The 18,274-nt window shown below is 26.1% G+C and overlaps 2 protein-coding genes across 4 annotated transcripts in view; one reads left to right on the top strand and one right to left on the bottom strand.

The window, feature by feature from the left end:
• The window catches only part of LOC145942854 (death-associated inhibitor of apoptosis 1-like), a 30,997-nt gene extending 13,364 nt beyond the window's left edge, over positions 1-17,633 (top strand). For all 3 annotated transcript variants that reach the window (XM_083049949.1, XM_083049948.1, XM_083049947.1), the window contains exons 8-9: positions 15,852-16,676; positions 16,973-17,633. In XM_083049949.1, coding sequence (XP_082906075.1) covers positions 15,894-16,676; positions 16,973-17,077 — 888 coding nt within the window. In that variant the 5' untranslated portion in view covers positions 15,852-15,893 and the 3' untranslated portion in view covers positions 17,078-17,633. The remainder of the gene's footprint in view (positions 1-15,851; positions 16,677-16,972) is intronic.
• LOC145942953 (uncharacterized) lies at positions 839-11,222 on the bottom strand. Its single transcript, XM_083050126.1, has 13 exons — positions 10,997-11,222; positions 10,036-10,263; positions 8,656-8,818; positions 8,316-8,429; positions 7,659-7,850; positions 6,691-6,929; positions 5,089-5,202; positions 4,225-4,449; positions 2,849-3,011; positions 2,504-2,617; positions 1,861-2,052; positions 1,059-1,141; positions 839-853 (listed from the first exon to the last, which is right to left on the bottom strand). The coding sequence occupies exons 1-13, from the start codon at positions 11,117-11,119 to the stop codon at positions 839-841; spliced, it is 1,965 nt and encodes a 654-aa protein (XP_082906252.1). The 5' UTR covers positions 11,120-11,222.
• Positions 17,634-18,274: the final 641 nt, after the last annotated feature.

The raw sequence follows: 18,274 nt of genomic DNA, 5'->3' as shown, positions 1-18,274 counted from the left end.
ATACAATTTTCCTCCTTCTATATATAAAATAATGCAAAATAATTTATTCTTTCTACGATCAACTATATTTGTCACTTTCTATTTTATTTTATTCCATTCCAAATATCGATTTAAAATAGTATAGATTTATCTTATTTTCAAAGCAAAGTTGAATAGTTATCAATTATATACATATTATGCACAGATATATTATAAAATCGACGAAACAATTTCAAATTATATTAAAATTTTGTTATTAAAAAATAAAAGAAAAATACATCTTCAATAAATATTAAAAGAATAATTATCTTTTCCTTACTCATTTAAATTTAAGAATTTAAACTGTCGAAACGAAAATGATATAGAAAAATCTTACAACTAAAATGAAAATAAAGAAACCTACTATTATAATTAAAAATAATCAGCAATACAGAAACAAAAAAATTAACTGAAAATTTGCAAAAGTATTGCATTTTCGATATTCTTGTTACATGTGATAAGCAGAGCAAATTAATTGAAGAATCACCGCACATGTTTCATATACTTAAATTTTTAATATACATATATTAAATTTAAAAAAAAATAGATTTCTTCAATTTCTTTTTTGCATATATCAGAATAACATACATTGTCATTTCATACATGTCAATATTTTTAAGATAAAACCATCTGCATTAAAATGATAAAAAAACATATATTTATGAATTAAATATCTATCTCAATCGATAAAATGAGAATCGATCGCGTCACCATCATTATATTAAAAGAGAATATTGCATTATAGTTATATATTATATTACAGAGTTTCTTGTGTATACTTCAGCATGACATTATTACAAAAGCTGTGGCTATACCTTTATCAGTTACTCGTGAACTAACAATAATATATAAGAAAATAAAATAGTGTTTTAATAGTGCATGGTTTTAATATAATGGAATGGGTATTGCTTCAAAGATTCATTAGAAGTTTGAAAAAATAGGTGTCCAAGCAAGAAATTATCGACCACTATCGATATGTTAAACGCTTTTCTCTTTAGAATAGGATTTTCTTTTACATAACGCTGGCTTATTCTACTCACTTCTTTGCATATTTCTTTGGCAACGAAAAGTGAGCAACCGCGTATCTCAATTTCTTCCCTTCTTCCATGCTCAAGCGGTTCATCTGCGAAAAAAAAAATGCAGCACGTTTTCCTAATATGACTCACTGAAAATACATTCCGAACTCGTTATACCGGAGCGAAATTAATTCAAACGAAAAAACGTTTTCTAAATGCAAACTTTTATGCAAAGAAAAAATTTAATAATAATTAATACAGTATTGATAGATATTATAGAACTTAAAAACAATGTTTCACGGCTACAAATTAATTTTTTATTCACTTATAAAATCGTGAATTGTCTCTAATGATCGACTATTAAGTCTTCTTGATAACAAAAACTAAAATAGTTTATAAAATGCTATTTATATCTTTATTAATTTCATTCTCAAATCATTCTTGTTCAGACAATCATCAATAAAATTTATGAAACAATTTTTGCAAAATAAACAAGTTCGCGCTTCGATTATAAACAAGTTAAGATTCACAATAAATAAAAAAATATCTTTTCAGAAATAATTACTTTAGCGATTTTTTAAATATTGCAAATCTTTAATGTTGAATATATAAGTATAATAATATACATAATTTTTTTAGCAAAGAAACTTATTAGCATATTATAATACAGTAGAAGTTTTCTGCATTTATTATGGTATTTCATACTTTATACTGAAAAGAACATACTATTTCATCAAATTATAAATATAAATGCGTAAAGTTATAGAATTTATGAAAAATTAGGATTTGTCACTCTTAAGAAATAACTTAATGTTAAAAATCTTACCGCTATTTTCAAGTCTCTTCACAAGCATGTCACTGTAGCGCAAAATTCCAAACTTGAGTAATAATTGGGGAATACGATAATCAATAAACATCGTAGACATCATCTTCTTTGTATTTAGATTAAATTTAGGTTTTTCCTTAAATAAATCCCATGCATCGCTTACCAGTGATCGAGCCTTGACAAGGAAACGAACTGGAAGATAAAAAATTCAATAAAAATAATATTACTAAACTAATAATAATAATATACAAAATGCGCTAAATTACTTAAACAAGTTAATTATAAAAATTAAAATTATATAACATAAATTAGTTAACATGTATGGTCGTCAAATACTCTATAAAATTTATATTTTACGAATCTTATTATTAAAATTAAAGTGTTTTATAAGATAAAAAAAAATTTTTATTTATGTTTATCTGATGTTTTACAGATATTAGTCAAATATGTTTATAACAGTTTCTATGAATATTATAGTATAAAAATAATTTACTCGAAATGCATTAAAACACTAAATTATAAATAAATTATTTATTAATTTAAAGAAATCTAATTTTATTGAAATATTATTTTTACTGATTTTTTATTATCGCCATGCGTATGATTCACAAACTCTATTGTAATACTGTTAACCAACATTTACTCTTTTTATCATTGTATATTACTTCGTCTCGATATGACTCGAATTTATCGAAAAGTAATTTAACCAAATTATCTGCATCGTAATCGGATAATCTGATACATTCCATAAAAGTACCTATAACAATATTAATTATACATTATTTTATGAATTATACATTTTTAATCAATGTAAAACATTGCCTATAACATCTACATTTAATTAGTTTTTATACAGAATATTTCTATTCTGTTTTCTTAAAAAAACAGAGAAATCCTGAAAAATTATTGTTACATCAATTAAAAGAAAATGAATAAATTTTAAAATAAATGTTATAAATTTTTTTACGCGTAATGTCAGAATTTATACCGTTATAATCATCCACCAAAACTTTTCCAACTTCACGTAAAATCTCAAATCTTTTGTCTATAAGTGGAATAAGAATTTCGCCTTCGTCACCTCGGAAAATCTCCTCAAACTCACTTCGTGTCATTTTTGTGTAATATTTAGGATCCCATATAGGCTTATTTCCCTTTGGCAAGAATTATACATTATCAATTAAGGAATAGGTAAGACTTCAATGTGATAAATTAAAATTTCAACGAGTTAGAAACAGCCAAACAAGGACAATAATGCGTCAGTTAAAAAAAAATTATTTTCCATAGAAAGTTATTAGTTGTGCATACAACACAAATTGTGCGATATCAACTAATTAAAGAAAATATCTCAATTGGAGATTTTTATTTTAATAAGCACTTCCAAAATATTTAAGAAAACGTAATTGTAATATATTTAAAATAAATAATATATTATGTTGCAAGATTATAATTTAAAAAATATCGACCAAAAAAGCGTTGAAATTTATTTCACAAATAATAGAATATATTAAGATTATGCGGTTACTGAATTAACGAATCTTCTAGAGAAAATCACCTTATTTTTCACTACACATATATTAAAGAGACGATTATAAATTATAGTATGTATTATTGTTATAAATAAAGATTACTTCACGACAATTTGAAAAACACAATACAAGAATATAATCATAACTAGTAGATCGAAAGTATGTAAAGGAAAAAAATTGTGTAATAATAAATAAAAGCACAACTCTCTGTTTGTATATGTTAAAAGCGTTACATATATTTACAAATATTAGTCACGAGTAATGATATAAAACAAAGTAGACATACTTTCTAAATTTCATATATTCAACGAATAAAATTTGCATTTACAAATTACTTTGCAATAATTAAGTGTAATGTTTTTTTTTACAAAGCAGAGAAATACGTTTTACAATTACGATGTTCTAAAATTATGCACTATATAATAATATTGTGCTATGTAATAATAAATTTACAAGCATTATAATTAAAATTTAGCAAAAATTGCATAAATATTTAATTATATATATATCGCACAAATGGATAGGTATCATCAAAAATTTTTTAGTAAAAAAGAACATACAAAGGACTAACTAAAACAGCACAAAATTATTAGACACAGATGAAACTTTTGCCAACTAAGGCAAAACTGTTTAATGTATTAGTAACAAATGTCGATATTAAAGTGAAAAACTTCAATGATATTTCCGAAAAATCCATAAAATGCCAACAAATTAATATAATTTACGTTGACTGTAAACTATACAGTAGACTAAAGAACAGATGTAATGAAAATAATTGATAATATTTTTAGTTACATCAATTATGTTATTCAAAAGTGAATATAAGCATTGTACTCACATCAATAGCCCGTTTAATAGCATTGCATAATGCATAATATCCTCTTGCACCACAAACCTTCCATTGTTTAGTACCTTTTGGATACCAGAGTGAAAAGTTCAATGTATGCAACACAAATAGCCAATCCGCCTTTATCGGGTTTGCTCTATTCATGTATGTTAAGGGGCGCATGAAATAGTTATTGCACTTATAGAAGTTTTCGCATTTCATCACAAATTTCATCACCTTTGTGAAAAAATCAAAATATTTATTTAAATATGAAAAATCTAAAATAAAATATCAAAAAAAGAAATCAATTTACTTATACAACGATCATTTTCGAATACCCAAGAGTGCTCGCAATAGTAAATTATCAAAATAACTACTTTAATATTATGGCAGTAGCGATTAATACTGCAATATTCGCTAAATGTTATATATCTATACGGAAAATACATGTAAATGATAGTATATGTCAACGTGAACATTGCTTAATAGATCAAATAAGTCAAAAGGATAGAATATAATTTTATTCGTAAATAATATACCTATTTATCGAAAAATTAATTTGATAACATGTAAATTAATTAATGTTCTATCTCCTTGCTCGATATAATTCATTATTTATAATCTGTCCATTTTCTTATGTATATTATCCCAGAAAAAAATTTATACAAAATAAAATTTGTTAAATGTTATTTATTTTCTTATAGCTGTATTTTATCAAAATAAAAACTTGAAATGAGTGATTTACGTATCGAATAATTACGTGACATAATCTACTGAAATTATAAAATTTTCTTTCCATATCTAAAATATAATTAACAAATCACGATAAAACATGTCACAAAAATTATTTTAAACATATGTTATAAGAAAACATACCTCTTCCGACGTTTTCTTGATATTTTCGTGGTTGATATGTACGTCTTTTGCATTTTCGGTGATTAATTTCACCGCCTCCGATAATTCCATCACATCATAATTACTGCTACTACCCTCGGCCATGACGTTACGTTATAATTGGCAATCATTTCACACTATTGACTATCTGTGATTATGCTTTTTATTATACTGATCTTACTTAGATTGCCATGTCAGCGAAGGAAAATAAATTCGATATAAACTCAAATATAAACTCGACACGTATAAAATGGTAAACATTAGTTTAAATATTTGTTTATGTACAAAAATACGTTAATGTGCGCTATTTATGACTGACTTTCAAAATCTTGTCAGTTACGCGGTTACGCTTATATTTTTATAATTATATTGCTTTAATGCTTGTCTTAATTATAATTGCTTTAATTCATTGTTACCTTTCTTGTAACATTTATGAAACTATGTCATAAATATTAGAAATGTTAGAATATTAAATGTTGACAATTTAACAGTCACAAAAGATGGACCACTTTATTAAATATGTAGAAATATTCGAAATTTAGAAATTACAGCTGAAAAAATATACAACGGAGAAAATACAATTTTTCTTATTCTACGTACAAAATAATGCAAAAGATTTCTTCCTCTTACGCAATTAACTACATTTGTCACTTTATTTTGTCTGTTCTGTTTCCAAATATTGATTTAAAATAGATTATTAGATATAGATTTATCATATCCTTGAAACAAAGTTGAACCAAGTTATTAATTATAGTTATTAATTATAGTTGCCAATTATATATATACATATACAATGTATATTGTAAAAACGACAAAGCAATTTAAAATTTTGTAAAAATTTTATGTCTTTAAAAAAATAAGAGAAAAGTACATCTACAATAATTCAATAAATATTAGGAAAATAATATCTTTTTCTTACTCATTTAAATTTCATAATTTAAACTGTGTCGAAAATGATATAGAAATAATCTTGCAAGCAAAATGAAGATAAAAGACTATTAAAAATAATCTATAAATAGAAATAATCAATTTACTATTAAAAATACTCAATAAATAGAAACAAGAAAATTGACAGAAATTTTGCAAAAGTATTGCATTTTCCATATTCTTTTGTTACATGTGATAAAGTAGAACAAATTATTTCTGGAATCACCGCACATGTTTCACATACTAAATTTCTTATATGCTTATACACTAAATTTATAAAAAAAATAGATATCTTCGATTTCGTCAATTTTTGCAAATATAACAAAATAATATACATTGTCATTTCTCGAATACATATCAATATTTTCAAGATAAAACTATCTGAATTAAAATGATGAATAAACATATTTTAAAATTAAATATCTATCTCAATTTCGATAAACTAAGAATTGATTGCGTCATCATCACTATTAAGAGATCATCGTCATCATCATTATTAAGAGAAAAATTACATTATAATTATATATATTATATTACAGAGGTTGTTGTGTGTACTTAAACATATGACATTATTATAAAAGCAGTGGCTATACTTTGATCAGTTGCTCGCAAACTAACAATAATATATTAAAATATAATAGTATTTTAATAGTGCACAGTTTTAATATAATGGAGTGGGTATTGCTTTATAGATTTATTATCATATCCAGCAAATAAATTTCCGAACAAAAAATTATCAACCGCAACAGATATGTTAAACGCTTTTGTCTTTAGACCAAACTTTTCTTTTTGATGTTGGCTTATTCTGTGCACTTCTTTGCATAATTCTTTGATAGCGAAAAGTGAGCAACCGCGTATCTCAATTTCTTCCCTGCTTCCGTGCTCGAGCGGTTCTTCTGTGAAAAAAAATGCAGGGCGTTTTTATAATATGATTCACTGAAAATGCATTCTGAACCCTTTATACCGAAACGAAATTAATTCTAACATAAAACGTTTTCTAAATGCAAACTTTTATGCAATGAATAAAATATCATATAATTAGGGATAAATTTGCAAGATATTATAAAACTTAATAAAAGTGTTTCATATTTACAAATTATTTTTATATCTACTTATAAGATCGTGAATTGTCTCATAATCGAGTGAACAAATATTAAGTTTATATGATAATAGAAACTAAAATAGTTGACTATAAAACGCTACTTTAGTTCTATCAATTTTATTCTCGATTTATTCTTGTTCAGACAAATCAATAAAATTTATGAAACTATTCTTGTAAAATAAACAAGTTCGCGCTTTGATTATAAACAAGTTATCAATCAGAAATTTTTATAAATAAAAAATATTTTTACAGAAAAAAATCATTTTAGTGATTTTTTAGATAATGCAAATCTTTAATGTTGAATAAATAAGTATAATAATATAGATAATTCTGTTAGCAAAGAAAGTTATTAATATTTTAAAATATAAAAATTTATTATATTTATTATGATTTTTTAAGCTTTATACTGAAAAAACATACTATTTCATTAGATTAAAAATATAAATGCGTATAGGGTTACAGAATTTATGAAAATTTCAAGATTTTTCATTCGTAAAAAATAACTTAATGTTAAAAATCTTACTGCTACTTTCAAATCTCTTCACAAGCATGTCACTGTAGCGCAAAACTTCAAACTTAAGTAATAATTGGGGAATATGATAATCAATAAATATCGTGGACATCATCTTTTTGGTATTTAGATTAAATTTAGGTTTTTCCTTAAAGAAATCCCATATATCGCTCACCAGTGCTCGAGCCTTCATAAGAAAACGAACTGAAAGATATAATTTAATAAAAATAATATTACTAAACTAACAATAATATACAAAATGCGCTAAATTACTTAAACAAGTTAATTATAAAAATTAATATTAAAATTATATAGCATATATTAATTAACAAATATGTTAAATACCCTATAAATATTTTATATTTTGCAAATTTTATTATTATAGACTAATAAAAGTGTGTCATAAGATAAAAGAAAATTTTCCCTGATATTTATCTTATATTTTACATATGTATTAGTCAAATATGTTCAAATAAGTTTGCTATGAACATTATGGTACAAAAATAGTTTTCTCGAAATGCATTAAAACCCTAAATCATAAATTAATTTATTCACTTATTAATCAAAAATGTAATTTTATGAAATAAAATATAATTATACTGATTTTTTCTTATTTAAATTCGCGTATGATTCGCAAACTCTACTGTAATAATATTAACCAATAATTACCCTTTTTGTCTTTGTATATTACTTCGTCTCGATATGACTCGAATTCATCGAAAAGTAATTTCACCAATTTGTCTGCATCGTAATCGGATAATTCGATACATTCCATAAATGTGCCTATAACAATATTAATAATATATTATTTTAGTAATATACATTTATATGCACTTTTTATGAATGTATTCCCTATGACATCTACATTTAATTACGTTTTATACAGATAATATCTTTTCTCTTTTCTTAAGTAACTATGAGAAAATCTTGAAAGAGTTTTGTTATATCGATTAAAAGAAAATTTATAAATGATATTAATTTTTTTTACATGTAATGTCAAAATTTATACCTTTAAATTTAGTCACCAAAACTTCTCCAACTTCATGTAAAATCCTAAGTCTTTCGTCTATAAGTGGAATGCAAGTTTTGCCATCATTACTTCGGAAAATATGCTCTAACTCACTTCGTGTCATTTTTTTGTAATATTGAGGATTCCACATAGGCGTTTTTTCCTTTTACAAGAATTATACATTATCAATTAAGAAATAAGTAAGGCTTTCAATGTAATACATAAATTATTTTAACGAGTGAGAAACAGCTAAATGAGAAAAATAGTGCGTCAATTAAAAAAAATTCTTTATTGCAACTTTATTAGTTGTGCATAAAGCACAAATGGGACGGTATTAACTAATTAAATAGAATATCTCAATTGAAGATTTTAATTTTAATAACCACTCCCGAAATTCTTTAAGGAAATGTAATTGTAATATGTTAGTATATATATGTAAATAATATGTTATGTTGCACGATTATAATAAAAAAATATTGATTAAAGAAGCGTTGAAACATATTTCACAAATAATTAGTTCGCGTATTATAGTTATTAACAATAGGTTACTTCACGAAACTGCATTACTGTATAAAAATCGATTACTTCTCGAAAAATAGTAAAAACATAATGCAAAAATATAATGGTAACTAAAAGATCGAATCTGTAAAGAAAAAAAATTGTGAAATAATAAATAACAGTACAATTTTTTACTTGTATATGTTAAAAGCGTTACACGATATTTTTACAAATATTAATCACGAATAACGATGATATAAAACAAATTAAAATGTACTTTCTAAATTTCATTTATTCAACGAATATAATTTACGCGTTATATTGCACTAATTAAGGGTATTGTTTTCTTTATAAAAACAGCAGACACGTTCTACAATTGCGAAGTTTTAAAATTTTGCACTATGTAATAATATTATACTATATAATATGTTTACGAGCATTATAATTAAAGGAGGATGTGTAAAAGTCGTCGATTTTTACTCTCAACCGGCAAGTAAAATTAAAACATTCCGTAAAAAAAAATCATTTAGGTATCTCATTCTTATGGAACATCCGCGTGCTTATTCACTCACTTCTTTCACATTTTTACATATGTTCCCATCATGTTTATGAAAAACTAATTGCACTACGTGATTACAGCCGAAAAACTATAAAAAAACATATAAATTTTACTTGCCGACTGGAACAAAAATCGACGACTTTTACACATTCTCTTTTAAATTGCATAAAAATATCTAATTATATATAATGCACAAATGGACAAAAATCATCAAAAATTTTTCAGTAAAGTAGAACATACAAAGGATCAGCCAACATCATTAGCACAAAACAATTTAGTTATATCAATTATGTTATTCAAAAATGCATAAACATTGTACTCACATCAATGGCCCGTTTAATAGCATTGCATAATGCATAATATCCCTTTGCATCATAAACTTTCCATTGCCTAGTACCTTTTGGATACCAGAGTGAAAAATTCAATGTATGCAACACAAATAGCCAATCCGCTCTCGAGACTTCCTTATAATATGGATATGATAATGGACGGACGAATTTGTTATTGTACATATAGAAGTCATCCAAATTTTCCATCAAAAACTCCATCACCTATGTGAATCAATCAAAGTATCTATGTATTTAAATGTAAAAAAAATTTTAAAAAAAGATCAATTTTAGTCATATAACGATAATCTTTAAATATCCCACAGATCGCGATAGTAAATTAACACAATAATTTGCCAAATATTTTTGCAATACTTCCGAATAAAATATTCGCTAAATGTTATACGTATATCTACACGGAAAATATCATGCAGTTGATTGTATATGTAAACGTGAAAATTGTATATAAATACAAAATAAAATAAAATAAAATTGTATATAAATATAATAGTAAGTAAAATAAAATTGTATATAAATATAACATAATATAAAATCGAGTATAAAATAAATTAAAAGGATAGAATAATTGTTTCTGTAAATAACATATTTATCAGAAAATTAATTCGTTAACATAAATTTTTTAATGCTTTTTCCTCTTGCTCGATATAATACATTATTTATAATTTCTCCATTTTACACGTATATTACACTCGAAAAAATTTATATAAAATGAAATTTGTTACATATATCACGTTTATTTTATTTTTATAAGTATACTTTACTTTATCGATGTAAAAACTCGAAATGAATTGATTTACGTATCGAAAAACTGCGTGATATAATCTAACGAAAAGAAATTATAAAATTTCCTTTCCATATTTAAAATAAAAATTAATAAATCTTGATAAAACATGTCGCGAATATCTCAAGATTTTTTAAACATAAGTTATAAAAGAACCTTCTCCGCCAGTTTCTTGATACATTTTTTGTTGATATACACGTCTTGTGCTTTTTCACTGATTAATTTCAGCGCCTTCGATAATTCCATCACATCATAATTATTGCTAATACCCTCGGCCATGACGTTACGTTATAATTGACAATCGTTTCACACTGTTGACTATCTGTGATGATGCTTTTTATTATACTAATCTTACTTAGATTGTCATGTTAGCGAAAGAAGGTAAATTCGTTATAAACTCGAATATAAAACTCGACACATGTAAGATCATAAACATAAACATTCGTTTATGTACAAAAATACATTAATGTTATTTATGACTCACTTTCAAAATGTTGTCAGTTATGCTGTTACGTTTATATTTTTGTAATTATATTGCTTTAATGCTTGTCTAATAATAATTAAATAATTAAATAATATAGCTTTAATTTATTTTTACTTTTTTCTAATTTATGTGAAACTAAGTCATATTAAATGTAGACAATATAACAGTCATGAAAATATAGACTCATTTATTTCATTTTGTTTCTTTTAACAGTTTTTTTAAAGATACACATTCTTGTATTAAATTGTAAGATAAAATAAGTATGCATTCTATATTTAAAAAAAAACGGCCAATTAAAATGTGTAGAAATTAGAAATGTAGAAATTATACATCTGAAAAAATATACAATTTTTCTTATTCTATAAATAAAATAATGCAAAATGATTTCTCTTTCTTACGATTAATTACATTCGTCACTTTTTTTAAATTTTATTTTGTTTCCAAATATCGATTTAAAATTGTTTTATCCTCAAAACAAAGTTGAATAATTACTAATTTTATTTTTATATATTTACGATAAATAACAAAAGGATTGATTGTTTTATTATAGATTGTCGATAATTAATTTATATGCTTGTAATACATTTGTTTAATAAAACCAAAAATTTCTTATAATATTTATAACATTTCAAAAAATTCTCTCTTTTATATTTAACGTATATCACTCTTCTTTTATTAAGAAGATTAGTGAAAGATTAATAGAATAAGAAAACATATAAACGAAGAAAAAATAGAAACAAACCGCAAACTCAAATACTCGGGTATGCCTAAAAATATATACATGCCTGACTCTAAATAGAATGATTTATTTCCGCTATGATGTCATCATTTATGATGCTATAATGCTATTATTTATTCCTCTCTAACAGTATGGCATCATCGTAATGCAATGTGGTGCAATAATAATAACTCATGCATCGACTTTGTGTTGATTTTCTGAAACAGATACGAAAACGCGCGTTTCATATACGCAGAAGAATGACGAGCATAAAATGACGTAACAAAAAAAAAAGAATTGCAATATTTTCCATTTTTAAATAGAATTTCTCGTTCTCTCTTTAAGTTACCTTAACGTCAAAATACGATGTATGGGGAAATCTAAATGGGATTTATGCATGCACATAAGATTTTTAAATATTATTTTCTGTCGCAGAAAATCGTCAAATTATATATAAAAAGAAATTTTATATATAAGAACGGTTTTCATAAGAACCATAATTCGGATCCACAATTGAGCCCGCTGTTTCAAGAACGCTGTGTGAGATCGGCGTCGGAAAACTTTTAACGCGTCTGGAATTTCCATTCTTTTTTTTTATGTTTCTTTTTTTAAGAAAATCCGCATCACCCTACTGAGTTGAAAGCTATTAAAATCGAAGGCCTCTTTTCCTGCTTTCCTGAATGACTTGAATGAATCTCTTGTGCGAGATGCCGAAAGTTTATTCATGATTAAAATTTATCTTACATTTAGTACATCTTCTCCCTCCCCCTCGAGATGTGCAATTATATACAGATATATAAATTATATATAAACATATAAAATTATATATAAATATGTAAAATTAGACTAAACGTATCTTTTATAAAGACAAATATCTCTTTTTTATATAAAGACAAATATATATATATATACATATATAGCCAATGCTCTATATAAGTTAAACAACAACAACAATAATGTACGTGATTGTCCAACAATTATTAAAAATCCTTGATCATTAAAATAAAAAAAATAAAATTAGGAAAAAATGACCTTTTCGCTTTGACGGTTCTTCGGAGAAGCGCTTTGAACTGTCAGGTAGAAGCATTTTTAGCGCGAAAGGCCCAGACCCTAAAAACGTGACAATCACGTATAATTTCGGTTTCGGTCCACGCATGCGTAAAAAATAAAATTGCAGGTCAATGCATTTCTTGGTCGGTGCAGGTCGTTATAGGTAAAGGTCAGTGGTAGATGGTGGAAGGATCGGTGTCAGTTTACAGTCAGTCCTTGCTCCTTGCTGATCCTCATCGTAGTAGATTTGCATTGAACTCTGAAGAGAGCAGGCCAAAGTGAATGGAGTGTTTCCTTGTGAATGAAAATAAGTTTTATAGAAAATTTGTACTATTTGTGCGTTTTAATAAAAACTGCTTGTAATCCCTTCTTGTAATATCGATCGTGAAGCTGCACAGGACATTCATCAGGTGAGTAATCATTCATCATGTTTGCATAAGTGACAACCGAAGATTAAAATCGTGATTCGCAGCTATCTGATCAATTCGATTCTCAGCTTTTCATTCATTCTTTTCTAATCATGTTGAAATCATCTAATAAAAAGAAATTCTCTTACCTTATTATATAAGATAAAGAAGAAAAACCAAGAAAGGGGGAAGAGATACTTAAAACTTAAATCATTAGATACATAATTAGTCTAATAATTTATTGCTTAAACATGATTCTGTACAGTTGAAAAATTTGTGTTAAATTTAACAAATATCATATTTCCCAAACGGTTCACAGAAATTTTTATATTAATTTAACATAAAATAAATGCAAACTTCAAGTAAGCTTAAAATAAATTTTGTGTAAAATTAACATAGTTTTAATATAAAAATTAACTAAAAAAAGTTCATTTTACATTTTATCATCCCCACTTATATTATAAAATAAAATCAACATTTCTTTTCTGTAAATTTTAACAGATAAATCTTGTCACTAATAATACGGATCATATTTATTGTGTAAAATTAAAAATAGATGCACATTGGATTATTTTTACACTTTTGCTTCCTCATAGAGGAAGCTTTGTTTTCGTGAAAAAATTTTTTTTCGGATTTCTATGCCAATGTGTTTAGAATGTTCCAAAACATCGAAAAATCACATTTTTACAAAATATCTGTATGTATGTATGTATGTATGTATCCATCTACGGATTTTTCAAACGTCCATAACTCAAGAACTGCTTGAGCTACAGCGCTTTAATTTTGCACACAAGTAAAGTAGTACAACACTTTTATTTACTGTAATTTTTAGAAAAATTCATAAAGTGTTTTAGATTTTAATCCAATTTTAATTTTTTTTTTAAATGGCGTGATTTCTCTAACTTCCGTAAATTTTGAGATATCGGGTTAAATTTTTTTATACAAATAGATTATCATTAAAGGTTGGTTGGTATTGAATTTGGCTTGAATCGGCTAAGTGGTTCTTTTTTTATAAAATTTTGAATTTTTTTAAAAAAGGGCGTGATTGCTCTAATTTCCGTAAATTTTGAGATATCGGTTTAAATTTTTTTACATGAATAGATTATCATTAAAGGTTGGTTGGTATTAAATTTGACGAAAATCGGTAAAGGGATTTATTTTTTATGAAATTTTAAATTTTTCAAAAAATGAAAATTTTACGAAAGAAACATACGAAAGGAACATACAAAAGGAAATACATCTATACATACATACATACATACATACACACATATATATACGTGACAAAAAATGTTATTTTATATGAAACAAGTGTGCAAGGAAGCCAAAATTGAAAAACTAGCTTGCTCATAGAGAAAGATTAATGAGCGAAATAAAATGGTGAGGAAGCCATGTGCAAGTTTCCAATTTGCACACTTTTTTTCAGTTGTTTTAAAATTTGATTTCAATTAACACAACAGCAATGTGTTAAATTAACACATGAATGTGTTAAATATTTAACACAAAAATTTTAACGGGGACCGTTTTTAACAAGAGAACACAAATTTTCCAACTGTGTGTGTGTGTATTTATATGTTTGTGTCACATGGCGCCTATTTCCTGCCTTTTTGTCTCGCATTGTCGGCGAAGGATTATATGGAAAATTTTTACCCATATTTCATCTATTTTTTTTGCCGTTTCGGTAATCTTCAAAGTCATCTTCGGGTCAATGGGATCGACCCTCAGTCTTTATAACTAGACCGATCCCTCTTCGCGCTGGTACTTTTATCTGTATCGGAAACCATAAAACGGTCATAAAGATTTTATGACTAAAGATATTTAGATTAGAAGCTTGTCGTAGTCAAGAAACTGAATGAAATCGTAATCCAATTGTGACATTGAAATACGAGAAGTCGAGTAGAAGGATATACATATATATATATTCTGTTATATTTGTCTTCTATTCGACGGATTCTCCGTAAAGGCTTCTTAATTGAATTATGACTTTATTCCGTTTCTTGAACAAGATAAGATTATTATGCAACCATGACCTTAAATGTCGCATATATATTGATGCACATATATTTGATTTTAAAGACTGAAAGACCCATATCTTTCGATTCGAAATTTATTATTGTTTCATGTGCAATAGTTTTTTACTAAAATTAAAATATACATTTTTTTAATTTATTAAAAAATATATAATATATTAACAATAAAATATAAACAATATATTAAAAAGTAATAAAGAAATTTATATATATATATATATATACACACACATATTAATATACGTTATTATATATTATATATATTTATATATTATTAGTAATGAGATTTTTATCTAACAATGCATTCTCTTTTCTTTGCTAGCTTCGAGATAAAGACGTATCTATACCTAAATATATCAGAAAAATGGCTGTCACAAGGTTTATTACCAGCTTGAGTAATCTGTTTTTAAATTCTTCTTCAAAAACTATATCCGTCCTATCTTCCGAAATTATCGAACATTATCGGTTCGAGTCCGAGCGTTTGAAAAGCTTCGAAAAATGGTCCTTTGCATCGATAAATCCGACAAAGCTAGCTGCGGCTGGATTTTACTACACCGGAAGGAACGATACTGTAAAATGTTTCGAGTGTAAGATAGAAATGAACAAATGGCAACAGAATGACGACCCGATGCTCGATCATCGACGGTGGTCCAAGAACTGCCGTTTTGTTCATAATATTTCATGTGGGAATGTACCAATCGGTGAAGGTCCTAAAAATAAGATTCCATCCATCGTGCCTGAAGGATACGACGAATGCGGAGCTCATAAGGACGAGAACTATACGAAATATCAGCAAATGAAGAGAAAAGCCATCGCAGACATATACGGTGTAAAGAAGATCGACCCGCATCTCGCTACGATACTACCCATATATCCCGAATTTATCCTTTACGATAACAGATTAAGTACATATCACAGATGGCCTAAAACTAAATCGCAGACTAAGGAAGATATGGCAGCTGCCGGTTGGTTCTACACCGGAAAAGACGACGAAACAATATGCTATTATTGCGGAGGAGGAGTAAAAGGTTGGGTACCGGAAGATGATCCTTGGGAGGAGCACATTAGATGGTACAAATACTGCCCTTATTTGTATATGATCAAAGGAAGGGATCATGTGAACAGAATCAGTGATAAAATACACGAGGTAAATATTTTAGAAAGGATATCTTTCATTTATGTATTATAATAATTGTGCAATTTGTGTGTGATTATCGTATCTATATGGAAAAATAAAAAAAAAAATGCACTGTCAAATGGAATGTTTGAAGGTCGTATGATCTATCATCCATTAAAGACGAATTAAAATATAGAGACATATGCTATGAGCATATTATTTATTTAAATATATATATTAACCATTAAACTTAAATTTATATTAATTAAAATTGCAAATTTCCAGGGTTAAGCACAATAACATGTTAATTTTTAATTGTTTTCCAGAATATGATGAAATCATTTGTAATCGTTGAAGATCAGGTTGATCAGGTCGATAAAAAAAGTATAAAATTTAGTACAGAATCAAAATACTGTCCAAGCGTCTGTTAAAGAATTAATCTGTCATTCGATCTCTATGTTAAAAGTAACATGGTATGTGGGTATTATAGGCCGTAAAATGTGAGAACTCTCTGACCTGTGCAAAGTGCAGGAAGAACGTGAAAAAATGCGTAGAGTCATCAAAAACTATAATACCACCTATACTAGTCTACATTCGATTGTTTGCATTTCTGGGACAAGTTATTTTTATAAATTCTTAGTAGAATTTTATAATATTTGCTATACATATTATCAGACGATTTTCGACAGCTAATATTTAGCAAGCGAGATGACGTAATTTAATTGTAGTATATTCATTTGTAAATTTAAAGTATAAATATTTATTCTCTCTCTTTTTTAATAAAGCTTGAATTGTCTCGATTGACAAAGAATTTTCTGCGAATGAGACTAATGTTCTGATGTATCTTGCCTATTTTATATTCAAATAGAAGTATACAAATATATAATAATTTATATTGCGAAAATTATTAATTATTGATTGATATAAATATATACAAAATTTTTGAATGCTAGGAGAGACAGAAAAAATAATATAAGGTTAATCCATAAATTGGTGCATAAATTGTCGTGTGTGTGTGTGTAATTTTTTTACAAAATATATATAATTAAATTTAATAAATATATGTATGAGCGATATTTTAAAATATATGCGAGTTATAAGCTTTAATAATTTTGTGATGCATTAAGATGTAAATTTTTCATTTAATAATTATATGTAATAAAACGCTACCTCGACAATATTTTATCCATCTTATTTTTCTAAATAACATCGACCCGTATAAAAATACTTTAATATTTAATTTCTACTCATCCACTCATACTTGATAAGATTTTAAGATCCACTTAACGTTACAAATACTTTGCTCGAGCGATCGGTCAAAATAAAGAAACCTTTGTCCCTTTCCTAATCAATCAGTCAAAGAATTCCAAATGTTTCCAACGTCAATTAAGATACATCTCTAGTTTTCAATCGTTGTGCATGGTATATACTAGATCGTCACAAGAGCTGATAGTGTTTAATCTTTTATTTAAGAATTTTCGAGGCATTTAGAATATATTTTACATAAATATTTTTATGTAAGAAATCAAGATTAGAAATCTCTTCAACTTGAAAGTCGCTAAAAATTTCCATTTAATTCTTTTATCAAATCTATATTTGCGCGAGAGCATGTTTATATATATTTACCA

Source organism: Prenolepis imparis, unplaced genomic scaffold (assembly GCF_030444845.1).
Source record: "Prenolepis imparis isolate NDT839.2.m4 unplaced genomic scaffold, iyPreImpa1.0 SCAF_11, whole genome shotgun sequence".
Taxonomy (NCBI): domain Eukaryota; kingdom Metazoa; phylum Arthropoda; class Insecta; order Hymenoptera; family Formicidae; genus Prenolepis; species Prenolepis imparis.
Note: the sequence above shows the minus strand (reverse complement) of the source record. Positions and strands in the feature narration are given on the sequence as shown.

Bases quoted from the DNA above. Each gene is read 5' to 3' on its own strand.
- LOC145942953 (XM_083050126.1), bottom strand. From the start codon at position 11,119: ATGGCCGAGGGTATTAGCAATAATTATGATGTGATGGAATTATCGAAG. The intron at 8,430-8,655 runs GTATAAATTTTG...ATATTGTTATAG, and splicing joins TTTGGTGACTAAATTTAAAG to GCACATTTATGGAATGTATC. The intron at 7,851-8,315 runs GTAATTATTGGT...TATATCTTTCAG, and splicing joins AATATACAAAGACAAAAAGG to TTCGTTTTCTTATGAAGGCT.